The following is a 21,695-nucleotide window of genomic DNA, read 5'->3' as shown; positions in this document are numbered from 1 at the left end:
AGACAAAGCAAGGGGTGAAAAGAACAGCTGGAAAATGCCACTTCTGTCTCTGGGGTTGACTCTCGCTTGCTGCTGGTAAAATGGAAGCCCAGCCACACGGTTTTATCAGTCGCTCTGAAACCTGGCAACCTTGCACCGGGATCGGGCTGTTCCAGGCATCATATGTCGCTATCGTTCTGGTCAGGGGCTTGCATCAGGGTTGCAGAATATACCGGCGAGGCTGACTAGGCCGGACTCTGGTTAAACAAAAGGGAAAAGAAGAGGGCAAGGAAAGAACTCACAGACCGGAGATGGGGATGGAGCTAGCTTCTCCATCAGGGCTTCCACCCCAACGCTGGACCTTCTCAACCTTAACCTGAGAGATGTCTTGATTAGACCAGAGAGAGGGAGTCGCAGGAAACCACTCTGACTTAATCCTGAACTTGCCCTTGGAAGATGAGATTTGGTCACACACATGAGCCTTTCCCCTCGAATTTATTTCTTTCCTCACCCTCTTCTTTTCCCTTTTGTTTAACCACTCTGTCATGTGCCACGCCCTCCATCAGTGCATTGTACCTCTGTAGGCAATAAGGTAATTAATAAACCTGCGAGAGCACTAGGATCAAAGCGCTAACCACTCATGGGATAAGCTCTCCTCCGTAAAAGAAAATCGTTCTTGCCTAATGATTCACAAATGTTCGGGATATCCTGGGGGAGTAGATACGCAGAAGTATCCTACTGGACCACCGTCTGGCACAGCTGGATAACTGGGTACAGAATGTACAAAGAGCCTCCTTTGCATGGGTTTCATACGGCAAACGTGCCAATAGGTAGTGTCTCTTTGTATTGGAAAGCCCGGGTGCTGTAATGTTGTGGCGGGTTGAGCAGCATTTTTGGTGTTCTCCACTGTACTTATGGCTGTTGAACGTAAGAAGTAGAAGATAAGAACATCAGAATGGCCAGACTGAGTCAGACCAATGGTCAATCTAGCCCAGAATCATGTCTGCTGTCAGAGGCCAATACCAGATGCCCCAGAGGGAGGGAACACAACGGTAATCATCACGTGACCCCTCCCTTGTCATCCATTTCCAGACAGAGGCTAGGGACGCCATTTCTACCTATCCTGGCTAATAGCCATTGATGGACCTAAACTCCATGAATCTATCTAGCTCTTTTTTGAACCCTGTCAAAGTCCAGGCCTTTACCACATCCTGTGGCAAGAAGTTCCACAGGTTGACTGTACGCTGAGTGAAGAAAAACTTCCTTTTGTTTGTTTAGAGTTCAGTGAAATCGTGCATGTGTGTATGTATAGGAGATACACACACCTCACTGCAAATATGGCCATATCAAGTCCTAGATTTTTATCTAGTCTGACACATGTCATGGCCATGACATTTCATCCAGTAATAAACCCAATACCTTGTGTTTGGCTAACGTGTGTCTTCCCAACAAGCAGCCAGTCTTCATTTGGAGACATCCTGGGGTGGAGAATCCCCCACTTCCCTGAATAGTTTGTTCCCATGGTTAATCACCTTGCTGATAAAAGTTCCACAGGGGGTCAGCTATGTTATTCTGTTTCAGCAGAAACGAGGAGTCCTGTGTCATCTTAAAGGAGGGGTGCGGAACGTAAGGCCTGGGGGCTGGATATGGCCCCCGGCCTGCCTGGCTCCAGCCCCTGAGGCTTGGGCTCTCCCGCCAGCATTGGTACTCCAGCCCCGGACCCAGTGTCCTTCCCGTGTGCCTGGAGCACACAAAATTTACTAGTTTGGGCCCCCCAGGCTCTGTGTGTGAGGGGAATGTGGGGAGCGTCTTTCACTTCAGTCAGGGGCCTCGTCAGTGAGGGAGGTGGGGGGGGGTTGTGTGTTTTTTGTGGTTGGTTTTTTTTTTTTTTGCTTCATTTCTCACTTGTGTGCGGCCCTCGACTGGTTCTTCTGTGGCCCTGACCCAAAAAAGTTCCCCACCCTGCCTTAAAGAATAAACAAATGTATTGGTCCATACGCTTTTGTGGGCTGGAACCTACCTCGTAGGATGCATCTGACAGAGTGGGCTCCACCCCACAGCAGCTTATGCCCAAATACATCTGTTAGTCTTTAAGGTGACATGGGACTTCCCGTGTTAACAGTAGACACTCTGCTGTTTTTTCCTTTTTTGTCTTTTTTTTTTCTCTTATGTGTCTGACTTCTGCTTCCAGCTTTGATCCTAGTTCTGCCTTCCTCTGGTAGGGTAAAGAGCCGTTAGTGCAAGTATTTTCTCCCTGGGAAGATATTTCTATGCTGTAATCAACTCATCGCTTGAGCTTTGTGATCAGCTAACCAGAATATGCTCTTTAAGCCTCTTCAGGAGCAGACTCCGTGCTCTGCTTAGTGTCGCGCCATCAGAGCTGTATCGGACAGCAGGCTCCCTGCTCTCAAAGACAACCATTATCGACTTGTAAGCCGCAAGTCGATGAAGTGCAGACCCCTACGATCCTCCAGAGCTGGCTGATGTTCAGTGCGGTGCTTCAGAAGGAGGTGACGTTTCAGCTCCTTGATGGCGTAGAGGGGGAGAGCGTTACACCCATTCTTTAGGATGCTGTTCTAGGTGGAAGGGATGGCATGGGTAGAGATGCAAAGAAAACAAAGGCAGAACTGCAGAGCAAAGGAAGTAGGCAGGGAGGTAGGACCGGAGAAGGACAGAGCAAGTGTGGTTATCTCCAGCGGGACTGACTTTTCTTTCTTCGGGTATGTCTACACTGCAGAGTTTCTTCCGGTAAAACTACACTTCCTATTGTGTTCTTTCAACAGAAAGTCGTTAGAACCCCTCTGTTTTCCGACAGCGGTAAACCTCATTCTACAAGGAAGAAGCCTTTGTCTGAAAAAAGCTTTTTCGGAAAAAGGCGTGTGTGGACACGGAAAAATGTTTTTTCGAAAGAAGAGGCCTCCAGGAAAAAGCACAGGTGCCTTGATGGCCACTCCGTCCACAGTAATCGCAATTGAAATGCGAGACACGTCCAATTAACGTGGATGCTATCTTTCGAAAAAGCACATTGCTTTTTCGTTGTGCTTTTGCTGTGTAGACGCTCTCTTTTGACAAAACGTTTTTCTGGAAGATCTCTTCCGGAAAAGCTTCTTCCGAAAGAAGCCTGCAGTCTAGACATCGCCTTCTTCACCGCAGAGGTTGTTTGGCTGATGCCTTCCATCTTTTGCAATCACAAAACTTCTGCTCTCCTTGGGATACCAGTTCACCCAACAGTGTTTCCAGTGGAACTGGCTGCAAGAGGACTCCTTTGTCCTCTTCCTGGTTTGCCTGTGATCTCGCTGGACGGTATGAATATGGAAGCGAAGCACTGTGCGATCAGGAGTGACTTGCTGACAAAAAGAGGTTCTTTTACCACCGCTCTCAGATAACCCGTGCTCCTTTTAAATGCCTCCTTCGCATCCCTGTGGCATTTATAGATTTGGTTATCCAGCTCATTATTAACGTTCTTCTGCAACACTGAACTCCAATACTCGGAGTCATCTCTCAGCGGCCTTTTTATGGGCATGTCTGCACTAGGAAATTATTTCGAAATAATAACTCCCGAAATAACTATTTTGAAATAAACTTATTCCCCGAGGAAAGCAGGAGGGTGATTTTGAAATAACCAGCTCAGTTGTGTAGACGCTCTGCTTGTTATTTCGAAATAGGGCTGTGTGTCCTGCTTTCAAAACTCTATGGGAGACTTGACCACACTTCAGCAATCTAGTGTGGCTATGCGGTTTTGACAACACAGAATTGCTGAGCAGAATATTGGAAGCTGTATTCTTCTCTTGATTTCTTTGTCACCTCTTCTATCCCATGAAATTGGATTCCCTGAATAAGGGAACCTATTCACTTATTCCACCATTTGAACATCAGGCCATAAGTCCTTGCTATCTTGTCCATCATCATGTTTACTTATATTTTTGTTATGACACTACGTCGTGTGCTCACCGTTAATGGTGCCTGAGCATTTGTGCCCTAAACTTTACCAAACGTTTGTGCAGACCCCATCTTAACCTTGCCTGGGCAGGTTGTAGAATCTCCATCATTGGGTAATTTGTAAAGCAGGTTAAACAGACACTGGACTGGACTGGACTGGACTGGACTGGACTGGACTGGACTGGATGACCTCTTGAAGTTCCTTCCAGTATGACAATCTGTGAATAAGGAAAGCATCTTGTAGGCCACCCTATCTTGGGTGAGATCATATGGGAAGCTCTCGCTGCTCCATGCCACCATCTCATAACATCCACCGGTGGTGACAGCAAGCGGCTACGCAGAGCAGTCATAGAATCATAGCACTCTAGAACTGGAAGGAACGTCGAGGGATCATTGAGTCCAGTCCCCTGCTCTCATGGCAGGACCAAGCACCATCTTCTAGACCATCCCTGACAGGTGTCTATCCAACCAACTCTTCAATATCTCCAGTGATGGAGATTCCACAACCTCTCTAGGCAATTTATTCCAGTGTTTAACCACCCTGACAGGTAGGAAGTTTTTCGTAATGTCCAACCTAAACCTCCCTTGCTGCAATTTAAGCCCATTGCTTCTTGTCCTGTCCTCAGAGACCAAGGGGAACAATTTTTCTCCCTCCTCCTTGTAACACCCTTTTAAGCACTTGAAAGCTGCTATCGTGTCCCCCCTCAGTCTTCTCCTTTCCAAAATAAACAAGCCCAGTTCTTTCAGTCTTCCTTCATAGGTCATATTCTCTAGACCTTTCATCATTCTTGTGGCTCTTCTCTGGACCTTCTCCAATTTCTCCACCTCTTTCCTGAAATGTGGTGCCCAGAACTGGACACAACACTCCAACTGAGGTCATGCCAGCAAGGAGAGCGGAGCTGGCTTTTCCAGACTGACGGTGAGCGCCCAAACATCAAGCCCTTTCGCTCTCCGCCCTCGTGTCTGCTGAGTTTCTTTCAGCTGCAAACCGGGGAAGCTGGCGCCTCATCTGCAGCGAGCACTTTGTGCCCCACCTGGGTTCCCCAAACCCCATTTTAGGAGCCGCAGCATGGGACAAAAATAATTTGGGAGCACTCCCTCACCACCCAGGCCAGTCGTAGAGCAGCGACAGATTTATGAAGTGCTCCCTTGGAGCCGTTTTCATGCCTGGCCGTCAGTTATTAGGGTGTTGCTATATTAGGTCCAACATTGAAGCCATCTGCTGGGGCAAGTTTGGCAGCCAAAGGCCCAGATGCTTGGCTGTGGAATGACATTCTCTAGCTTTGGCATCTAGAGGTCGGCTCTTCTTTCCTGGCTTTGCTAGCAGATCTGCCTGTTGGCCTGGGTGCGCCTGCTGTAGCAACGCATTGTCCTCTTTGATGTCATTTTCCTTTGCTTGCAAGGCATTTGCTTCCAGTTATTTGCTTAAAAATACGTTGCCCATATATGGCTTATAAAGGGTGTTTCACCGAGCATCAATACGGTTTCTTCCTCAGTGTTGCATGCCTGGCGTCATGCTGTCGACATGCCAATACTTATCCTCCTGGCTTTTTTATGCCAGCTGCAATGAAACTTATTTTGCCAACTTGAAAACAATCTACTCTGAGTTAGCTGACTTTGTAGATGCTTCCAAAATTGCTACAGTTCAGGAAGGAGTGTGCATTAACGAGTGGTATCTGATAAGCTTATGCAGAGATAAGACACATAACTGTAATACTCAACGGTGGAAGAAGGACATTCCTTCTCTTGGTAGACTGGAAAGCCTATCTTTTAAAGGGTGCATCGTTCACGGGGGTCGCCCATGAGCGTAGCTTTTGATGTGCTAGGAGCGAACACACAGCGGCTTTGTGGTAGGAGCAGCTCTTGTTGCAAAAGATACTTAGGGGAGCGGGAGGGAGTCGTTTGTGCTCAGCTGGAGAAGTTTTGTGAATGGAAAAGGACTGGAGCTCTATAGCATGCCCTGTTTGCGTGTAAAAAAACCCCTCCGAAACGTTAGCAGAGCTAACGATGGATGATTATTTTAAGCGGATTGTCTAATCTGCAGCCCAAAGGGCAAAAACCCAATGAAGACTGAGTGTGTAATGACGGTAAGGTTGGGAAGCCTGGATTGATTATAAGCAGAAACAGATTTTTGGAGTTTAGATGAAGAATCGCTTTGCAAAACCAAAAGGTTGCATAACAACTCCGAAGGTTTACAAGCACGAAGATGGAGAGAGCTACACAATGCCGATATAAAAGTAGGACAGCTCATGAGAAGCCTGTCTCTGGTTATTTTACTGGGGTGAACACAGACTGGTTTTTAAATTATTTCCTTGACATTGACTTTATTTTTTTAGACTCCATACACCTCCATCCCAGGTTAGCTTAGCATAAAATATGAGAGATGGTATTGTATGTGTCTGCGTTAATGTAAGAACAACAATCCTGATCTATATGGTATGTCTTTGCCTCTCTTGTGGGCTATTTCAGGAATTGACCTGATTAAGGAAATGAGTTATTCAGGATTCCTTGTTTTGATTCCATTGATGATGTTTCTTTTTAAAGATTTCTCCTTTTCATATGTGTTAATTTTTTTTAAATTGTATCCTTTGGTATATATGGTTGTGACAATTTTCTTCCACTATTTGATCTGAGGAAGTGGGTCTGGCCCACGAAAGCTCATCACCTATTAAACCATCTTGTTAGTCTTTAAAGTGCTGCACAGTCCTGTTTTTTGTTTCAGCTGCACCAGACTAACACGGCTACATTTCTACCTCTTTTTAAAGAGCTATGCCTGAAATTAGTTATTTGGTAACCCCTGAGACACCCTCCTGGCTGTTCGGCTAAGGTGGAGAATTAGATTTTGTGACCCCCGCATTGCTTATCAGAAGTTAAACAAAACGGACTCAGAACAGCAAATATGTATTTACAAGAACACTGTTTGTAAACAATGAGCAATTAGCTAAAATCTGGCCATCACATAGCGACAAAAGTCAGCAACAAAGCACAAATAAACCACAAGAAGGAAACAACACAAAGTCTGTTTAAAGCAGAAGCTCTGCCCAAACACAGACATTCGAAAGGAGCTGGCTGTGCTAGAAATTTGCCACACAGACCTCTTCACATGACTGAACCTCCAACCTCCATGAGATCTTCCAGATAATGGCTGATAGTTGTGAGGTTGCATCATCTGCTTCTTTAAGTACCTGCGGGGGAATTTCATCCAGGCCTGATTACTTGAATCCATCTAACTTATCTAAATATTTTTATCCTGTTCTCTCCTCTTCTGGCTTGTGTTAAGCATCTGGTCACAATTAACCTTGCTAGTGATGACTGAAGCAAAATAGACTTTAAACACCTCACCCTTCTTGATAACCATTCCTTTCCCATTAAGTAGTGGGCCTCCATTTTCCTTGGTCTTTCTCTTGCTTCTAACATATTTAGAGAACCTCTTCTGTCTGTCTTTTATGTCCCTTGTTCGGTGTCATTCATTTTGTGCTTTAGCCTTTTTGATCTTGGTCCGACCTACTTTTGTATTCACCCTTAGCAATTTATTCATGTTTCCACTTTCGGCAGAATTTGGTCTTGATTTTTAGGACATTAAAGAGTACTTGATGACGCTATGTTGGCATCTTTACTATTCGTCTTCGCACCAGGAGAATTTGCTATTGTCTTTAATAGTATCTCTTTGAGGAATTGCCAGCTATCCTGAACTTCTTTATCCCTTCGATTTCTCCCCATGGCATTGTACAGAACAGATTTATAAGTTGCTTAATGTCTGCTGTTTTAAAGTCCACTTTTGCCTTTTAATCAGACCAAAGAGGAACTGTGATATTTGGTAAAGACGAGGAGTAGGCAGCAAGTGGAATGCCATTGTTCAGGAGAGTACGTCATTTCAAAATGTATCCATTCTAAATTGGGACAAAACGACAGAATTTTAAAATTTCCCTTGAAAAGAAATGTTACTAAAATCGACGCTGGACACTGGAAATACTTTCATTTGGCCCGTTCGCTTTTCATAATACACATTAGAATATGAAAAATCAATGGACAAGCAGTCTTTTCAAAACCAAACCTCAAAATGTTTTAGTCTGAAACAGCTCTTACTGAATCTCTTTTATACAAAATGTTCTGAATGAAATTCTGTCAAAATCAACACCTTTCTGTGGCAACTTTCAATTTGGACAGAAAAACATGCCGCTGGAAAAAATGTTATAAGGACTATAACTCAGCAGTTGATGGGCATGCACCATCTGCTGGAGGAACAATTTATTTGTTGGTTAGAAAGCTGGGCACTGGAACCTAGGGATGTTGGATATCGTGTATTTTAATAATCATGTAGCCGCAACCATTTTTAGTGGTTATATTATTACTAAAATACTTCCCGGGGCAGAGCTAGCAGCCAGTGCGCTCTCGGCTCCCAGCCCCACTCCTAGGGAGACCCCTCCCCACCCCCACCTCCTGGCTGCCTCTGATACAGAGGCAGCAGCATGGGGCAGCAGCAGCCCCTGTCTGCAGGGGGCCTGAGCTCCCCATGGACAGAAGCTACTCCCACATCCCACCTGTCCCCTCCCCCGTGCTGCTGCCTCTGATGCAGAGGCAGCAGCGTGGGGGGAGCAGGCAGCTCCACAGAGCTGGCTGCCTCTGTGGGAGACAGCGGGTGGCGGCAGGGGCCTCTGTGTGGACCAGCATATGCAGGGAGCCAGCATGGGCACCAGCTCCCACCTCCCCCCACTTTGCTGCTGATACAGACAGCAAGGGGAGGGGTTGCATGTAGCTGCTTAGGTGAACCGATTAGCTTAATCGTTTAAATGGCTATACGTGAACATCCCTAATGGAACGTCAGAAAACAGCCATGACAGGTAGATACGTCTCACTCTTCTTAGCTAGATTAACATAGTGGAACAATGTACCGGCCGTGGTGTCGTTAGAGTAGTCCATAAAGTAGTCTGCAAAATAGGCTAATTGCAAATGTATTAAATCAAACCAGGCATTCATTCCTCTGAAAACAGGCTGCAGATTAAGTTGTAAATTACTGGCGATTAAGCAACCACCGTCATGGGCCTGGTAAATGGCACTGAAAAAGGATCCTTATTTATGCCTGAGCCGTATTTCATGAGTGAAAGCCGACCCTCGCCATTGCCATGGTGGGATATCCCGTTACCAAGCTTAGTGGCACAGTTTTTAGTGAGTTTTTTGGTCTCGTTTGCTAGTTTTAAATTTTGCTTTATTTGACTGTGCCTCCGTTATTGACAGGGACGCGGCCGTTTTCGGTGACAGGGAAAAGCTAGTGTCTCGTCTCCTTCCATGCTCACCAGCATGCTGCGGTGTGCGCTTGGATTCACCATCCTTTCGTGCAACAGCAAACCTCTCGCCTATCTTCTGAGTTTGCACCCGAGCTGCCTTCCAGCAGGACTTCACAGGCCTGCATCCTGACGCACGCCCAGACATCTCCTTCACCCAAGTGAGGCACCCTGGCGAGCCGCCTGCTTTCCCGCTCGTTTTCCCCTCAGTCCTCCAGGCCGCTTGCCTGAACGTCTTTATTCTCCTGCGGGAGGGACCCTTGCATACAAAAGTGCCCCGTGAGCAGAGCTCAGGAAATCCTACTGCCCCCTTCTCATGTGACTGACACCAGTGGCTGTGCAAAGCATTCTGGGTAGGAAATCTGCATTACATATGATCCAGTCATGGGTCCCACCAAGGAATCTGCCCGGAGGCGACCAGGATGCTATAACCCCATTGGGCCAGCAGGGGGCAGAGGTGGAGAAAGGGAAAGCTAGTTACATTTCAGAGTCTGTGTGTCTGTCTGTCCCCCAGCTGGGGGACATGCACCCCTCCCCTGGCTGTCCTTGCTAGAGCTGTAGCGGCCATGGAGAGGCGCATCTCACTTGGCCCCAAGCTGCTGGGTGACAGTGGGCGGGGTTTGTCCCCTTTCCCCAGGGCGGCCTGAACCCCTCCTCTCCAGCCCCACCCCAGAGCAATGATTTAAGTGAAGAAAAACAAAAGTTCTTTGAGTTATGGATCCAAGCAGTGCTGGGGAACTCTTCTAGGAGGAAATATAAACCCCTTCTGTCCTTGGCCTGTCTGCTGAAACGGCCAGTGTTGTTCTGGATTGTATCCTGCGGACGCCTCTCCCTGACGAACTAAATTGACGGTCCCGGTTCAACACAGTCACCAGCGAATCATCCTACAGGACCAGTTTTTGGTCACCGCTGAGCTGGGATACACTGAACTACTCAAGGTGAATCATAGAATTCTAGGACTGGAAGAGGCCACAGGAGTCGAGTCCAGCCCCCTGCCCAAAGCAGGACCAACCCCAACTCAATCAGCCCAGCCAGGGCTTTGTCAAGACAAGACTTCAAAACCTCTAAGGATGGAGATTCCACCCCCTCCCTAGGGAAGATCCAGCCTAGACCTCCCCCAACGGGAATGGTGTCATCTCCTATTCCTCTGCCTCTCACGAGGATGAATCCTTAAAGCAGCATGGCGGATGGGTCATGGGTCATGTTTGCGGGTCACAGACGGGTTTGACCAGCATATCGGAGTCAGGACGGCCACGTCACTTGGCACCACATGCCATGAGTCTGCAATCAGCTCTCCGGAGGAAGAGAGTGTAGAGAAGAGAGGACTGAGGGAGAAGACGACAACTTGGGGGCAATCGGTGGGGATCTCTTGGATGAGTTGGAGAGACTGACACTTGGTGTTTGCTTGTGTCTGCATGTGTGCGTGTGAGCCCTGTCATAATTTTTTATCCTCTGATGACTGACTTCCTTTCTGTGTGAATGTCTATATCATCAGTTCCCAAACTGGGGGACATGCCCCTCTGGAAGGGCGTGAAGAAATTCCAGGGTGGGTGCGAGGTGACCCAGTCTCCCCCTCTCCCCCCCATCAAGTTTTGCTGCCCTATTCAGTTCCTTTTTTCCTTCTCTTTTTTGCTCAACAAGTTTTGCTGCTATTGGAGGCGGGGGGGGGGGGGGGGGGTTTCAAAAATCAAAAAGGGGGGCGTGATGCCAAAAAGTTTGGGAACCACTGGTCTATATGCTGCGGTGTGTGATGACGGTGTGTGATGGATAGGAGGAGTGCTAGCCAGCACCCGGGTGACTACGCGGTTAAACTCAGGTCGCTAGCAAGAGTGTTAGCAAGAAGCCAGGAGAACCAATAGGAATAAAGTGCTGAAATCTGAATTGTATAAGGTACCTGGCCTGCTTTCTTTGTGTGGGAGAGTTAAACTAGGAGTTCAGAGACACAGAATGATTTAAAACCCAGGCAGGACTGCCAGGCCTCCAAGGAATCCGGGGCGTGGAAGTGGACTGAACCAGCAAGGGATTGCAAGTAAATAAAGGGAAAAAAGTGAATCTCATTGCAATCAGAGTATTTTCTTTATTTTGTGACTTGGTTTGAGCTGCTCTGTGTGAATCTATGCTTCCCTTCCCCCATTTACCATCTAAGAATTGTTCCCAGAGATTTTCTCTGCATTTTAATGTGTTTTCCTTAGTTGCTCTGTAACCCCGAGCAATCAAGTATGTTTTATCAAGTAGATCTTCTGTGTTGTAATAAAAATCACTTTTGTAAGGGGATGAATTGATTCTTGTGTCCTGGAAGGTAACAGCTGGTCTGTCTGTGTCTCTCTGCATGCCTCAGACTAACCGTTAGCTACCAGAGACTGCAGTTTGGTTTTTTCTTTTCTTGTTTTTCAGGCTCCCTTGTGGTAAAGGAGCTTGGGGTACCCTGGGGGAGAATTCAAGTATTCATCCCTTGTCTTTAGGGATAAAATCACTTGATGGTGGCAGCTACCCCCCACAAGTCAGTGAATCTGTGACTCGGGGGAGTTTTTGTCAGCAGAGCCGGTAGAGGCAAGGTTTTTAAGGTCTCTTGCAGGCCCCTCCTCCTACCCTTGGAGCTGTCAAATGAGCCTGCCCCGAAGAGGGGGAAATTGGCTCCCAGAGAGTTGGCCCCAAGTGCGAAGATGGAGGGAAAAGGCATCAACAAAAATGCCAAGCAGAAAAATAAAACTCAACAAGGAACCTTTGCGCTTCCTCCCATCGACCCAGCAGAGAAAACTTCATGTCCCCTTCAGGCCGAGGGCCCGATTTGCCACTGCTGCAGCGCAGCTCTAGGAATGGGAGGCTTTTGTCGAGGCTGGCTCGATGCTCCTTTTGCTTTTGCTTCTCTAGCCAAGGATTGCAGCATGTTCCCCCTTCACCTTGTTCTGCCTGACTTCGCCGCTGCGCTTTCCCTCTGTCGCGTGGCTGCAAGTCCAGCATCGAGGACTGACAGGGCAGTCCTACTGACAGGGTAGGAATAAATGATACATTTTCAGAATGAAGAGGTGTAACTAATGGTGTTCCCCAAGGGTCAGTCCTTGGATCAATCCTACTCAACTTATTCATAAACGATCTGGAGAAAGTGAGGTGGCAAAGTTTGCGGATGATACTAAGCAGTTCAAGACCAAAGCAGACCATGAAGAACTTCAAAAAGATCTCACCAAACTGAGTGATTGGGCAACAAAATGGCAAATGAAATTTAACGTGGATAAGTGTAAAGTAATGCACATTGGGAAAAATAATCCCAACTATACATACAATATGATGGGGGCTAATTTAGCTACAACTAATCAAAAAAGAGATCTTGGAGTTACCATGGATAGTTTCCGGAAAACAGCCCCACAGTAGGCAGAGGCAGTCAAAAAAGCAAAGAGGATGCTAGGAATTATTTAAAAAGGGATAGAAAATAAGACGAAGAATATCTTACTGTCCCTATATAAAACTATAATGCGCCCACATCTTGAATACTGCATACAGATGTGGTCTCCTCACCTCAGAAAAGATATTTTGGCCTTGGAAAGGGTTCAGAAAAGAGCAACTAAATTGCTGAGGGGTTTGGAACGGGTCACATATGAGGAGAGGCTAAAGAGACTGGGACATTTCAGTTTAGAAAAGAGAAGACTGAGGGGGGGGGGATATAATAGAGGTCCATAAAAACATGAGTGATGTGGAGAGGGTGAATAAAGAAAAGTTATGTACTTGTTCCCATAATATAAGAACTAGAGGACGCCAAATGAAATTAATGGGTACCAGGTTTAAAACTAATAAAAGAAAGTTCTTCTTCACTCAGCACACAGTCAACCTGTGGAACTCCTTGCTAGAGGAGGCTGTGAAGGCTAGGACTAGAACAGAGTTTGAAAAAGAGCTAGATAAATTCATGGAGGTTAGGTCTATAAAGGCTATTAGCCAGAGGGTAAGGAATGGTGTCCTTGGCCTCTGTTTGTCAAAGGCTGGAGAGAGATGGCAGGAGACAAATTGCTTGATCATTGTCTTCAGTCCACCCTCTCTGGGGCACCTGGTGCTGGCCACTGTGGGCAGACAGGACACTGGGCTAGATGGACCTTTGGTCTGACTCAGTGTGGCCGTTCTTATGTTCTTATGGCAATGGGGTTTTGCCACCACTGGCAGGGGAGAGGCACTAACCCTGCAGCGGGCTGTTCCAGTGCCAGGAGCACTCAGCTGCCAGGCACTCTCGGAGATTCAAAGACCAAAGGACTCTGCCCATCCTTGGAGAGGGAGGCGGTTAGTCTGGTGGTTCCTGTCTTCCCGCACTTTGCGTCTGGCCGTCGACACGCCCCTCTTGTGCAGACACCGGAACAGGTGCACGACTGGGGTCAGATTTTAAAGCTAACGGAGAAAGGGGGCGGGAGTGGTGCATCGGCTGTACAGCGGCCTTGAGCTTTGAACGAGCGTGGCTGGGGTTTCTTCACCCCTTCTGCAAGCCAGACACAATTTATTTTTAAACAACGCCCAGCTGGTGTCTTTGGAAAGAGCTCTCAGGGCACACCCACACCCTCGCCCCGACTCACATTCTTGGCACGGCCGTTCGGAAAGTGCTGGGTAGACATTGGGGGGTCAAGACTTCTAACGCCCCATGGAGGGAAGAGCAAAGGAAATGAAGGCACTCGTGCGGGAGAAGGTCACACGGGGTCGTGCTCAGCTCTTCTCCCATTGGCGTTGTAGGAACCCCCTCTCCCCTTCTCACTAAAAAAATTCAATGGGAACAAAATGAAGCCAGTGCTGAGTGGTTTCGTGGACCCCACCCGTTGAGTGCCTGGCTTCTTCTGCAAATGTTACAGCCAAATATGCTGCCAAACCTCTGGAAGACTGGGCCTAGTCTGAGGTTAACATCTGTTCTGCAGGCTTCCCACGGTGGACATCCGCCCTTGTGCTGAGAACTAGTTCAGGTCCTACCGGTCTCTTAGGCTACATCTAGACTGCAGGCTTTGTTTGGAAGAAGCTTTTTTTGGAAGAGATCCTCTGAAAAAACTGCTTCTGAAAGAGAGTGTCCATACTGCAAAAGTGCACCGAAAAAGCCACCTGCTTTTTTGAAAGAGAGCGTCCACACTGAATGGACATTCTCTCGCATGTAAGCAGTGATTGCTATGGACGGAATGGCCACCAGGGCACCTGTGCTTTTTCCTCTTTCCTCTTCTCCTGAAAGAACTCCCTCTTCCCCATCCACACACGCCTTTTTACAAAAGAGCTCTTTCAGAAAGAGGATTCTTCCTTGTAGAATGTGGATTACTGATGCTGGAAAAAAACCCCTCTGTTCTTTCAATTTTCTTGCGGAAGAACACGATTGCACTGTGGACATAACTCAAGTTTTGTCGGAAAAAATGGCCGTTTTTTTTTAACAAAACTCTGTAGTGTAGACATAACCTTAATTCCCCCATAAGCCTCATCTTGAGACTTGAGCAGGGCATGAATTCGTGCTGGACTTTTGTGTGGAGGTGGCTTGTGAGCAGCCTCAGGTATCATTAACTTCCAAAGGGAAAGGGTGGCTTTGTGGCTAGCAAACCAGAGCAGGGCTCAGCAAGTGTGTTTTTAATTCCTGCACAACCGTGGGCAAGTCACTTAATCGATTTGCACTTCTGCCCCATCCGAAAACCAGAGTTAATATGTTTTCCTTCACCAGGTATTTGTACACCCATTGGAGTCTTGATCCCAGTCAGGACTTGTCGTCCATCCCATAATAGTTTATAATCCATGTGGACAGGCTAGGTGTTGGTACACTATGCTCAGTAACAATCTTCCTCTTTCTTCTTTGCAGAGCTGGCTTATGATTTGGATATGGACGACGTTCCCTCAAATAACCAACTTTTGAACCAGCAAAGCACAAAGGAGACCGCGGTTCACAACCTGGGATCAAGAAATGCCACATGGAAACATGTTCCTGTCACTGCTGTTTTCATGGCCATCTTTCTCACGTGGGCCCGTTGACTTTGTACAGTTGCCACGACCAATTTTCCTGGGGATTAACGTCTTTCCTTCTTTCCCTCCCCGCCTCCCAAAGGAGACGTTCTGAAAAGCTCTCCTGCAATATATACTCACTTCCAAAGATTAAGTGAATGACTTGCATTTGGTTTGTGAAATAAAAGGGGGTCGTGACCACAAGGGGTTGGCTCGTAGTGAATTTTAGCGTTAGTAAATCAATGTTCTGCTTTTAAAATTAATTTGGAAGGGTGATGCTGCGTTATGTTCATATCAGTTGACGAAGGCTGAATTTTCATTCCTGGTCAGCAGCAATCCATATTTTGTCTTGACTTAATTTAACATGCATGGGCTAGGGTAGCAGCTACAGTTTATTGAGTATTATCACCAAAGATCAACCTCCCTTCTTGTCTGACTTCCCTCAAGCCAAGGTTTTGTCTATAGTTTAAGTAGCATTGGTACCCATCCCAAATTTAATACTCGTCCCCGGGAAATTTGCCAGGCAGAGAATGGCGACTCCATGGGGCAGCATGAGAAACAGAGTTCAGAGTCCAAAAAGGGAAAGGAGAATAAGGAGAAGAAGGAAACCACTGGCCCAACTGATCGAATTTCAGAAATTCTCCTCTCCCTGACTGTGCAGTCTGTGACGTCAATAGGAAAACTCCCATGGATTTCACAGGGAGCAAGGGTGGACCGTAAACAGTTAGAACGAGATTGTGACTACACCCTCACACAAGGGAGTAAGACCTGGCCTCCCACCTTGCAAGGCAACTGCATCTTAGGTCTGGGGACCCAAGCGTAGGGACTTGTTATTTCCTGCCCACCAGAGCAGGTGGGCAGGAAAGGGGGCGGAGCCAACATACCAGCCAGCCAGGGAAGAGAGGAAGGCGGCGACTGGAATCGTGTGGTGGGATAGTGTCTGAGAAGTTGCCTCCTGGGGCTATTCCTGGGCCGAGCCTACCAACAACTAAATTACCCTGGACTCAGAGGTGACTGACTCAAAGCAGCCCCCAGCAGGTTGGTTCTGGATATGCTAACTTTGCTTCGCCTCACCGTGGCACGCGACAACCCGCATCGGGCCGCTGCCCTGCCTCCTGGGGGGATGCCTTGGCAAAAGGCAGCACGCAAGGGCAGGACGTTTGGTATTAGGGGGCACAAAATCTGCATGTGTTCCAGCTGGTTTTGCTGCTGACTTCCCATGAGGCCCCTTGCGAGGCCGTCAGCCAGTCCGGCTCCGAATCCTAGCCCGTTGGGGATGTCTTGGTGCACTCCATAGAATCCTCACAGCAGGAACCAGTACTCATCCCTGACAGATTCTATCCAACCTGCTCTTAAATATCTCCAGTGATGGAGATTCCACAAGGCCCTGAGGCAATTTATTCCAGTGTTTCACCACCCTGACATTTAGGAATTTTTTTCCTAATATCCAACCTAAACCTCCCTCTGCAATTTAAGCCCGTTGCTTCTCGTCCTATCATCAGAGGCCAAGGACAACAATTCTTCTCCCTCCTTATAACATCCTTTTAGATACTTGAAAACTGCTATTGTGTCCCCTCTCAGACTTCTCTTTTCCAAACTAGACAAGCCCAGTTCTTTTCAGTCTCCCCTCATAGCTCATGTTCTCTAGACCTTTAATCATTCTTGTTGCTCTTCTCTGGACCCTCTCCAATTTCTCCACATCTTTCTTGAAATGCGGTGCCCAGAACTGGACACAATACTCCAACTGAGGCCTAATCAGTGCAGAATAGAGCGGAAGAATGACTTTTAGTGTCTTGCTCACGACACCCCTGTTCTTCCATAGGAAATGTGCAAACACAGCTCCGAACAAAGGACAGAGGGTGGCGCGGTGCCCTACTTTCGCAGGATCCACTAACATGCCTCCTACACACTGCTTAGGCGAAAAGCAAGGAGAGGCAGAACAATACGACGCTTATTTTCAACATTCTTTGGTATGTTATTTTTGTTCAACTAAGTATTTGCTTGGGGAACAACATATCAAAATCCTGCTTGCACACATTTAAAGCAGAGGGAACTTTTAAATCGGAAACTGGAGCTTGCTGCCCTGGGGAAGGCCAACAGCAGCATAGGTCAGTGGTCTTCAGAGCCCAGCGGACAGCATATGCACTTGGGCTAGGACCTCAGGACATTTTTGGTTGTGGAGCCAAGACAGTTGGTCTTGGTTCCTGGCCAAAAGGGGCTGCAAATTTCAGGTGAAGGTGGCGGGAGTCCTTGCACTGTATTGAACGGGTGCCTTTGCATGTTTTGGGGCTCACAGCTTAAATGCTTAAAAAAATCTACTCAGCAGTTATCTTTCCTGAAAAGTGAACAGCAGGGCGTTTTTAAAAGGCTAGAATCAAAAGCGGAAAAATATCCAACTGTTGCGTTAAAGGAGTGAAAAATGTCTTAAACCGAACGGGCAAGAAACACTCCATCTATACAAACATGGTTGAAATCTTCCTCCACCAGGCTCCTACTACACTCAAGTGAGAGAGGTCCTGGGCATTCAGACCGCCTTGCCAAAAAAGCCTGCAAGTAGCCAACAGGCTAGAGTGGGACAGAAAAGAAAAAGGCTTCACTCCTCCTGTTCTGAGGACAGCCTCACTGGTATGAAACCCGTGTGTTCTGACTGGCTGCAATAGTATTGTTCCTTATTTATACCCGGGGATCGGAATGTCCAGCTGTGAGTACCAATCTCCTGGTTTCTCTGCTGAGGTGAGTTATGGAGCTTGTGCTACAAAAGATCCATTCCGCCCTGGATGGGTGAGTTCCCTACTGCAGCACTTTCTCGTCTCATTTTACGGGTGTTTCTCGGTTCCTAGTCAGAAAAGAGTCCTCAGAACAGCAGGAGTGAAGCCTTTTTCTTTTCTGTCCCACTCTAGCCTGTTGGCTACTTGCAGGCTTTTTTGGCAAGGCGGTCTGAATGCCCAGGACCTCTCTCACTTGAGTGTAGTAGGAGCCTGGTAGAGGAAGATTTCAACCATCTTTGTATAGCTGGAGTATTTCTTGCCCGTTCGGTTTAAGACATTTTTCACTCCTTTAATTTCTTCTAGGATGAAATTCACCCCCACTGCTGGCTGGCAGCACAGGGTAAATTTCACCTCTTAGGGTATGTCTACACTACAGAGTTTTGTCGGAAAAAACAGATGTTTTTCTGACAAAACTTGTGGAACGTCCACACTGCAATTGCATTCTTCCGCAAGAAAATCGAAAGAACAGAGGAGTTTTTCCAGCATTGGTAATCCTCATTCTATGAGAAAGAAGCCTTTTTGCTTGTGTGGACAGGAAGGGAGAGTTCTTTCAGAAGAAGAGGAAAGAGGAAAAAGCACAGGTGCCTTGGTGGCCATTCCATCCAGAGCAATCACTGCTTACATGTGAGAGAGCGTCCATTCAGTCTGGATGCTCTCTTTCGAAAAAGCAGATCGCTTTTTTGATGCACTTTTGCACTGTGGACGCTCTCTTTTGGAAGAAGTTTTTTTGGAAGATCTCTTCCGAAAAAATCTTCTTCCGAAAGAAGCCTGTTGTTGAGATGGAGCCTTAGTGAATTGCCATGGGAGGTTGTGGAATCTCCATCACTGGAGATATTTAAGAGCAGGTTAGACCGACACCTGTCCCGGATGATCTTAGATGGTGCTTGATCCTGTCGTGAGGGCAGGAGACTGAACTCAATGACCTCTCCAAGTCACTTCCAGTTCTAGTGTTCTAGAAGTCTATGTTTAGTGAGCCATGCTACAACCCATCCTTTGCTTTGAACACAAACAGCCTTTTTCTCTGTTTCTGTCAGGCCCTGCGCACTGTACAGGGTCACTTCAGCTGATACTAACTGGTGCTCAGGCTGATAGTAACTGGGGGCTTCTAGAATTCATGGTAGCCCCAAACGGCAAGAGCTACTCAGCTCCTCGTACACAGGTCTGAAAGCAAATACCACTCAACAGAGTATTGATATTTAAGGTACCTCCGACCTCCTGAAAGCAGGGCTACGCTTAGAGCACAGACCCCACACCCGCAGCTAGCAAGTGTTTAAATTGCAGCGTAAACATAGACTGAGGGGCTGCGTCTAGACTGGCATGATTTTGTGGAAATACTTTTAACGGAAAAGTTTTTCCGTTAAAAGTATTTCCGCAAAAGAGCATCTAGATTGGCATGGATGCTTTTGCGCAAGAAAGCCCGATGGCTAAAATGGTCAAAAAAACTTCTTCCGAAAATGGCCAAAAAATTAAGGTGCCTGTCTACACTGGCCCTCTTGCACAAGTATTCTTGTAGAAGATGGCTTATCCCTGAGCAGGAGCATCAAAGTATTTGCGCAAGAAGCACTGAATTCTTACATTAGAATGTCAGTGTTCTTGCGCAAATTCAAGCGGCCAGTGTAGACAGCTGGCAAGTTTTTGCGCAAAAGCAATTGCTTTTGTGCAAAATCTTGCCAGTCTAGACGCACCCAGGGTGTTTCAGTTGGGCTGACGCCTACGGACAGTCCCCCCTCAGTGAGGGTGTGTCTAGACTACAGGGTTTTGTCGACAAAAGTGGACTTTTGTCGACAAAACTATACCTGCGTCTACACTACCACTGAGTTCTGTTGATATAACATGGGCAGAACTCGGCAGTTTTGTCAACGGTGGTAAACCTCATTCTGCGAGAGTTCTGTTGACAGAAGGCATTATTGCATCTACACTGTCCTTGCGGCTTGCTTTGTTGACAGAACTGGATGTAGTCTAGATGCTCTTTGTCGACAGAGGCTTTGTCGACAGTATCTTTGTCGACAGTATCTGTCGACAAAGCCTCTGTTGACAAAAGCCTGTCGTCTAGACGTACCCTGAGAGAAATCCGGGCTCTCAGGAGGGAGAGGAGGGAGCAACACACCAACTTTACACACCAACTGAACGCTGGGTGGCCTTTATTTCTCTCAGACGTTTCAGAAGCTCAGCTAGCTCCAGGAACGAGAACCAGGGTCGTCTTTTCCCGTTCGCCTCCTGCCTGCCTGCTCGCTTGTTTTTTAAAACCCCAATCCTGCACACTGCTCTGCACAGAACTGGTGGAGCGTTGTGAGGGCCGAGGGGGCCCCTGCCTGGGTTTAGAACAGGGGTGGGCAATAATTTTCACCCGGGCGCCACTTAATGAATTTTAGTATGTGGTCACAGGCTGGCTCCACCCCTTCCCTCCTTGGAAGGGGCGGGGCTTGTGGTGGAAAAGGCGGGGCTGGGGACTCGTCTCCTCCCGGAGTTGTTTGGGGCTGGAGGTTTTGAATTAAAAACCCAGCAAAGGGCTCATGGCCCCTGGCCCGGTCGCAACTTTAGGATTGCGGCAGCAAGTTAAAGGGCTCGTGGCTCTGGAGTAGCGCTGCAATCAGGAGCCATTGAAATAGGATCCTGCTGCCTGAGCCGCAGCCTGGAAACTCGGTGGCTCGGGCAGAAGGATATATGTAGAAAGCGGCCAGGTGCAGCCAGCAGGCCGGATTCAGCTCCCGGGCCACACCTTGGCCAGCCCTGGGTTAGACGCACAGGCGCTGATCTAAACACCAATGCTGCACTGGGACAGGCCACACGAAGCCCTTTACCACAGGGAAAGCACCTGGGAAGCATGGTGTGTCGGGGCACGTGGCAGCCAGAGCTCCATGGTTGCGTGGGGGAGGTCGGTTAATTTGCCACAGCCTCCGCCTTCCCTGCCCTACTTCTGCTGAGCGGCTCTCAAGCGGGAGCCACTGGGCAGCAGGGCCAGGCCTGCCGTTCTGTCTTGCCCTCCCTTGGTTCTTACTCCCTCCCCCACCTTACGCCCCCAGCCACAATCTAATCTACTTGCTCCTGCTGGCTTCAGCATGGCGGGGTGGGGGCTGAGGAGGAACGCTCCGTTTTCAACGTTCCTTTTGGCCTTGGGAGACAGGGAGTGGGCCACTCTGCCAGGATGGAGACCGCGAGCTGGAACTGGCCGGCTGTCGAATGGTGTCCGTGTGTCTCAGCATGGGGTCGTGTCCTGGGCGTTTCTGTCCTGACGGATATGGTGTTTCTTGCCTAGATAAGCAGTACGGCGGGAGGGTGTGACATCCGCTTCTCCAGGATGAGACCGATGTAATATATCCCTTGGTAAAACGATACCTACGCTGTCGTTCTCTGTAACGCCCGGTGAGTAGCCCCACGCCGCACAATGCAGTGCGATAGTAATACCTGCTGACAGAAAGTCTCTTCTGTAGCATGCTGATCCTGTTTTCCCTTTGCACGGGCATGCGGTGACGCAAAGCCATCTTTTCTGCAACCCAAAAAGTGGGTCTTGAATCCCTGTAGCTACCAAGTTTTGAACTCTGCACATTACAACCTAAGGAACACTGTGGAATTCTACCCTGCAGTGGTTTTGCGTGTGTTTGGGTGTTAACAACGATTTTGGGATGTTTCTCATGGATTTTTCTCGTAAACCAACCCTTCCGGAGTTGAGCAGCCAAATTTCTTGCCGTTGTCCAAAGTCCTCTCCGCAGCCCATTGTAACGCTTCTCCATCCTACCTTCCAATGTTCTGCTCGTGGACTGGGTATCTTTCTGAGGTAGCACCACCTTCGTGC

The 21,695-nt window shown here is 47.8% G+C and overlaps 1 protein-coding gene across 2 annotated transcripts in view; it reads left to right on the top strand.

Moving 5' to 3' along the window:
* Positions 1-15,338, top strand: part of GPC3 (glypican 3) — a 309,949-nt gene extending 294,611 nt beyond the window's left edge. For both annotated transcript variants that reach the window (XM_075941138.2, XM_075941137.2), the window contains one exon: positions 14,995-15,338. In XM_075941138.2, coding sequence (XP_075797253.2) covers positions 14,995-15,048 — 54 coding nt within the window. In that variant the 3' untranslated portion in view covers positions 15,049-15,338. The remainder of the gene's footprint in view (positions 1-14,994) is intronic.
* Positions 15,339-21,695: the final 6,357 nt, after the last annotated feature.

The sequence above is a fragment of the Pelodiscus sinensis genome, chromosome 13 (assembly GCF_052426305.1).
Source record: "Pelodiscus sinensis isolate ZL-2025 chromosome 13, ASM5242630v1, whole genome shotgun sequence".
NCBI lineage: Eukaryota > Metazoa > Chordata > Testudines > Trionychidae > Pelodiscus > Pelodiscus sinensis.
The sequence above is the reverse complement of the archived record's forward strand: the minus strand, read 5'-3'. Positions and strand labels throughout refer to the sequence as shown.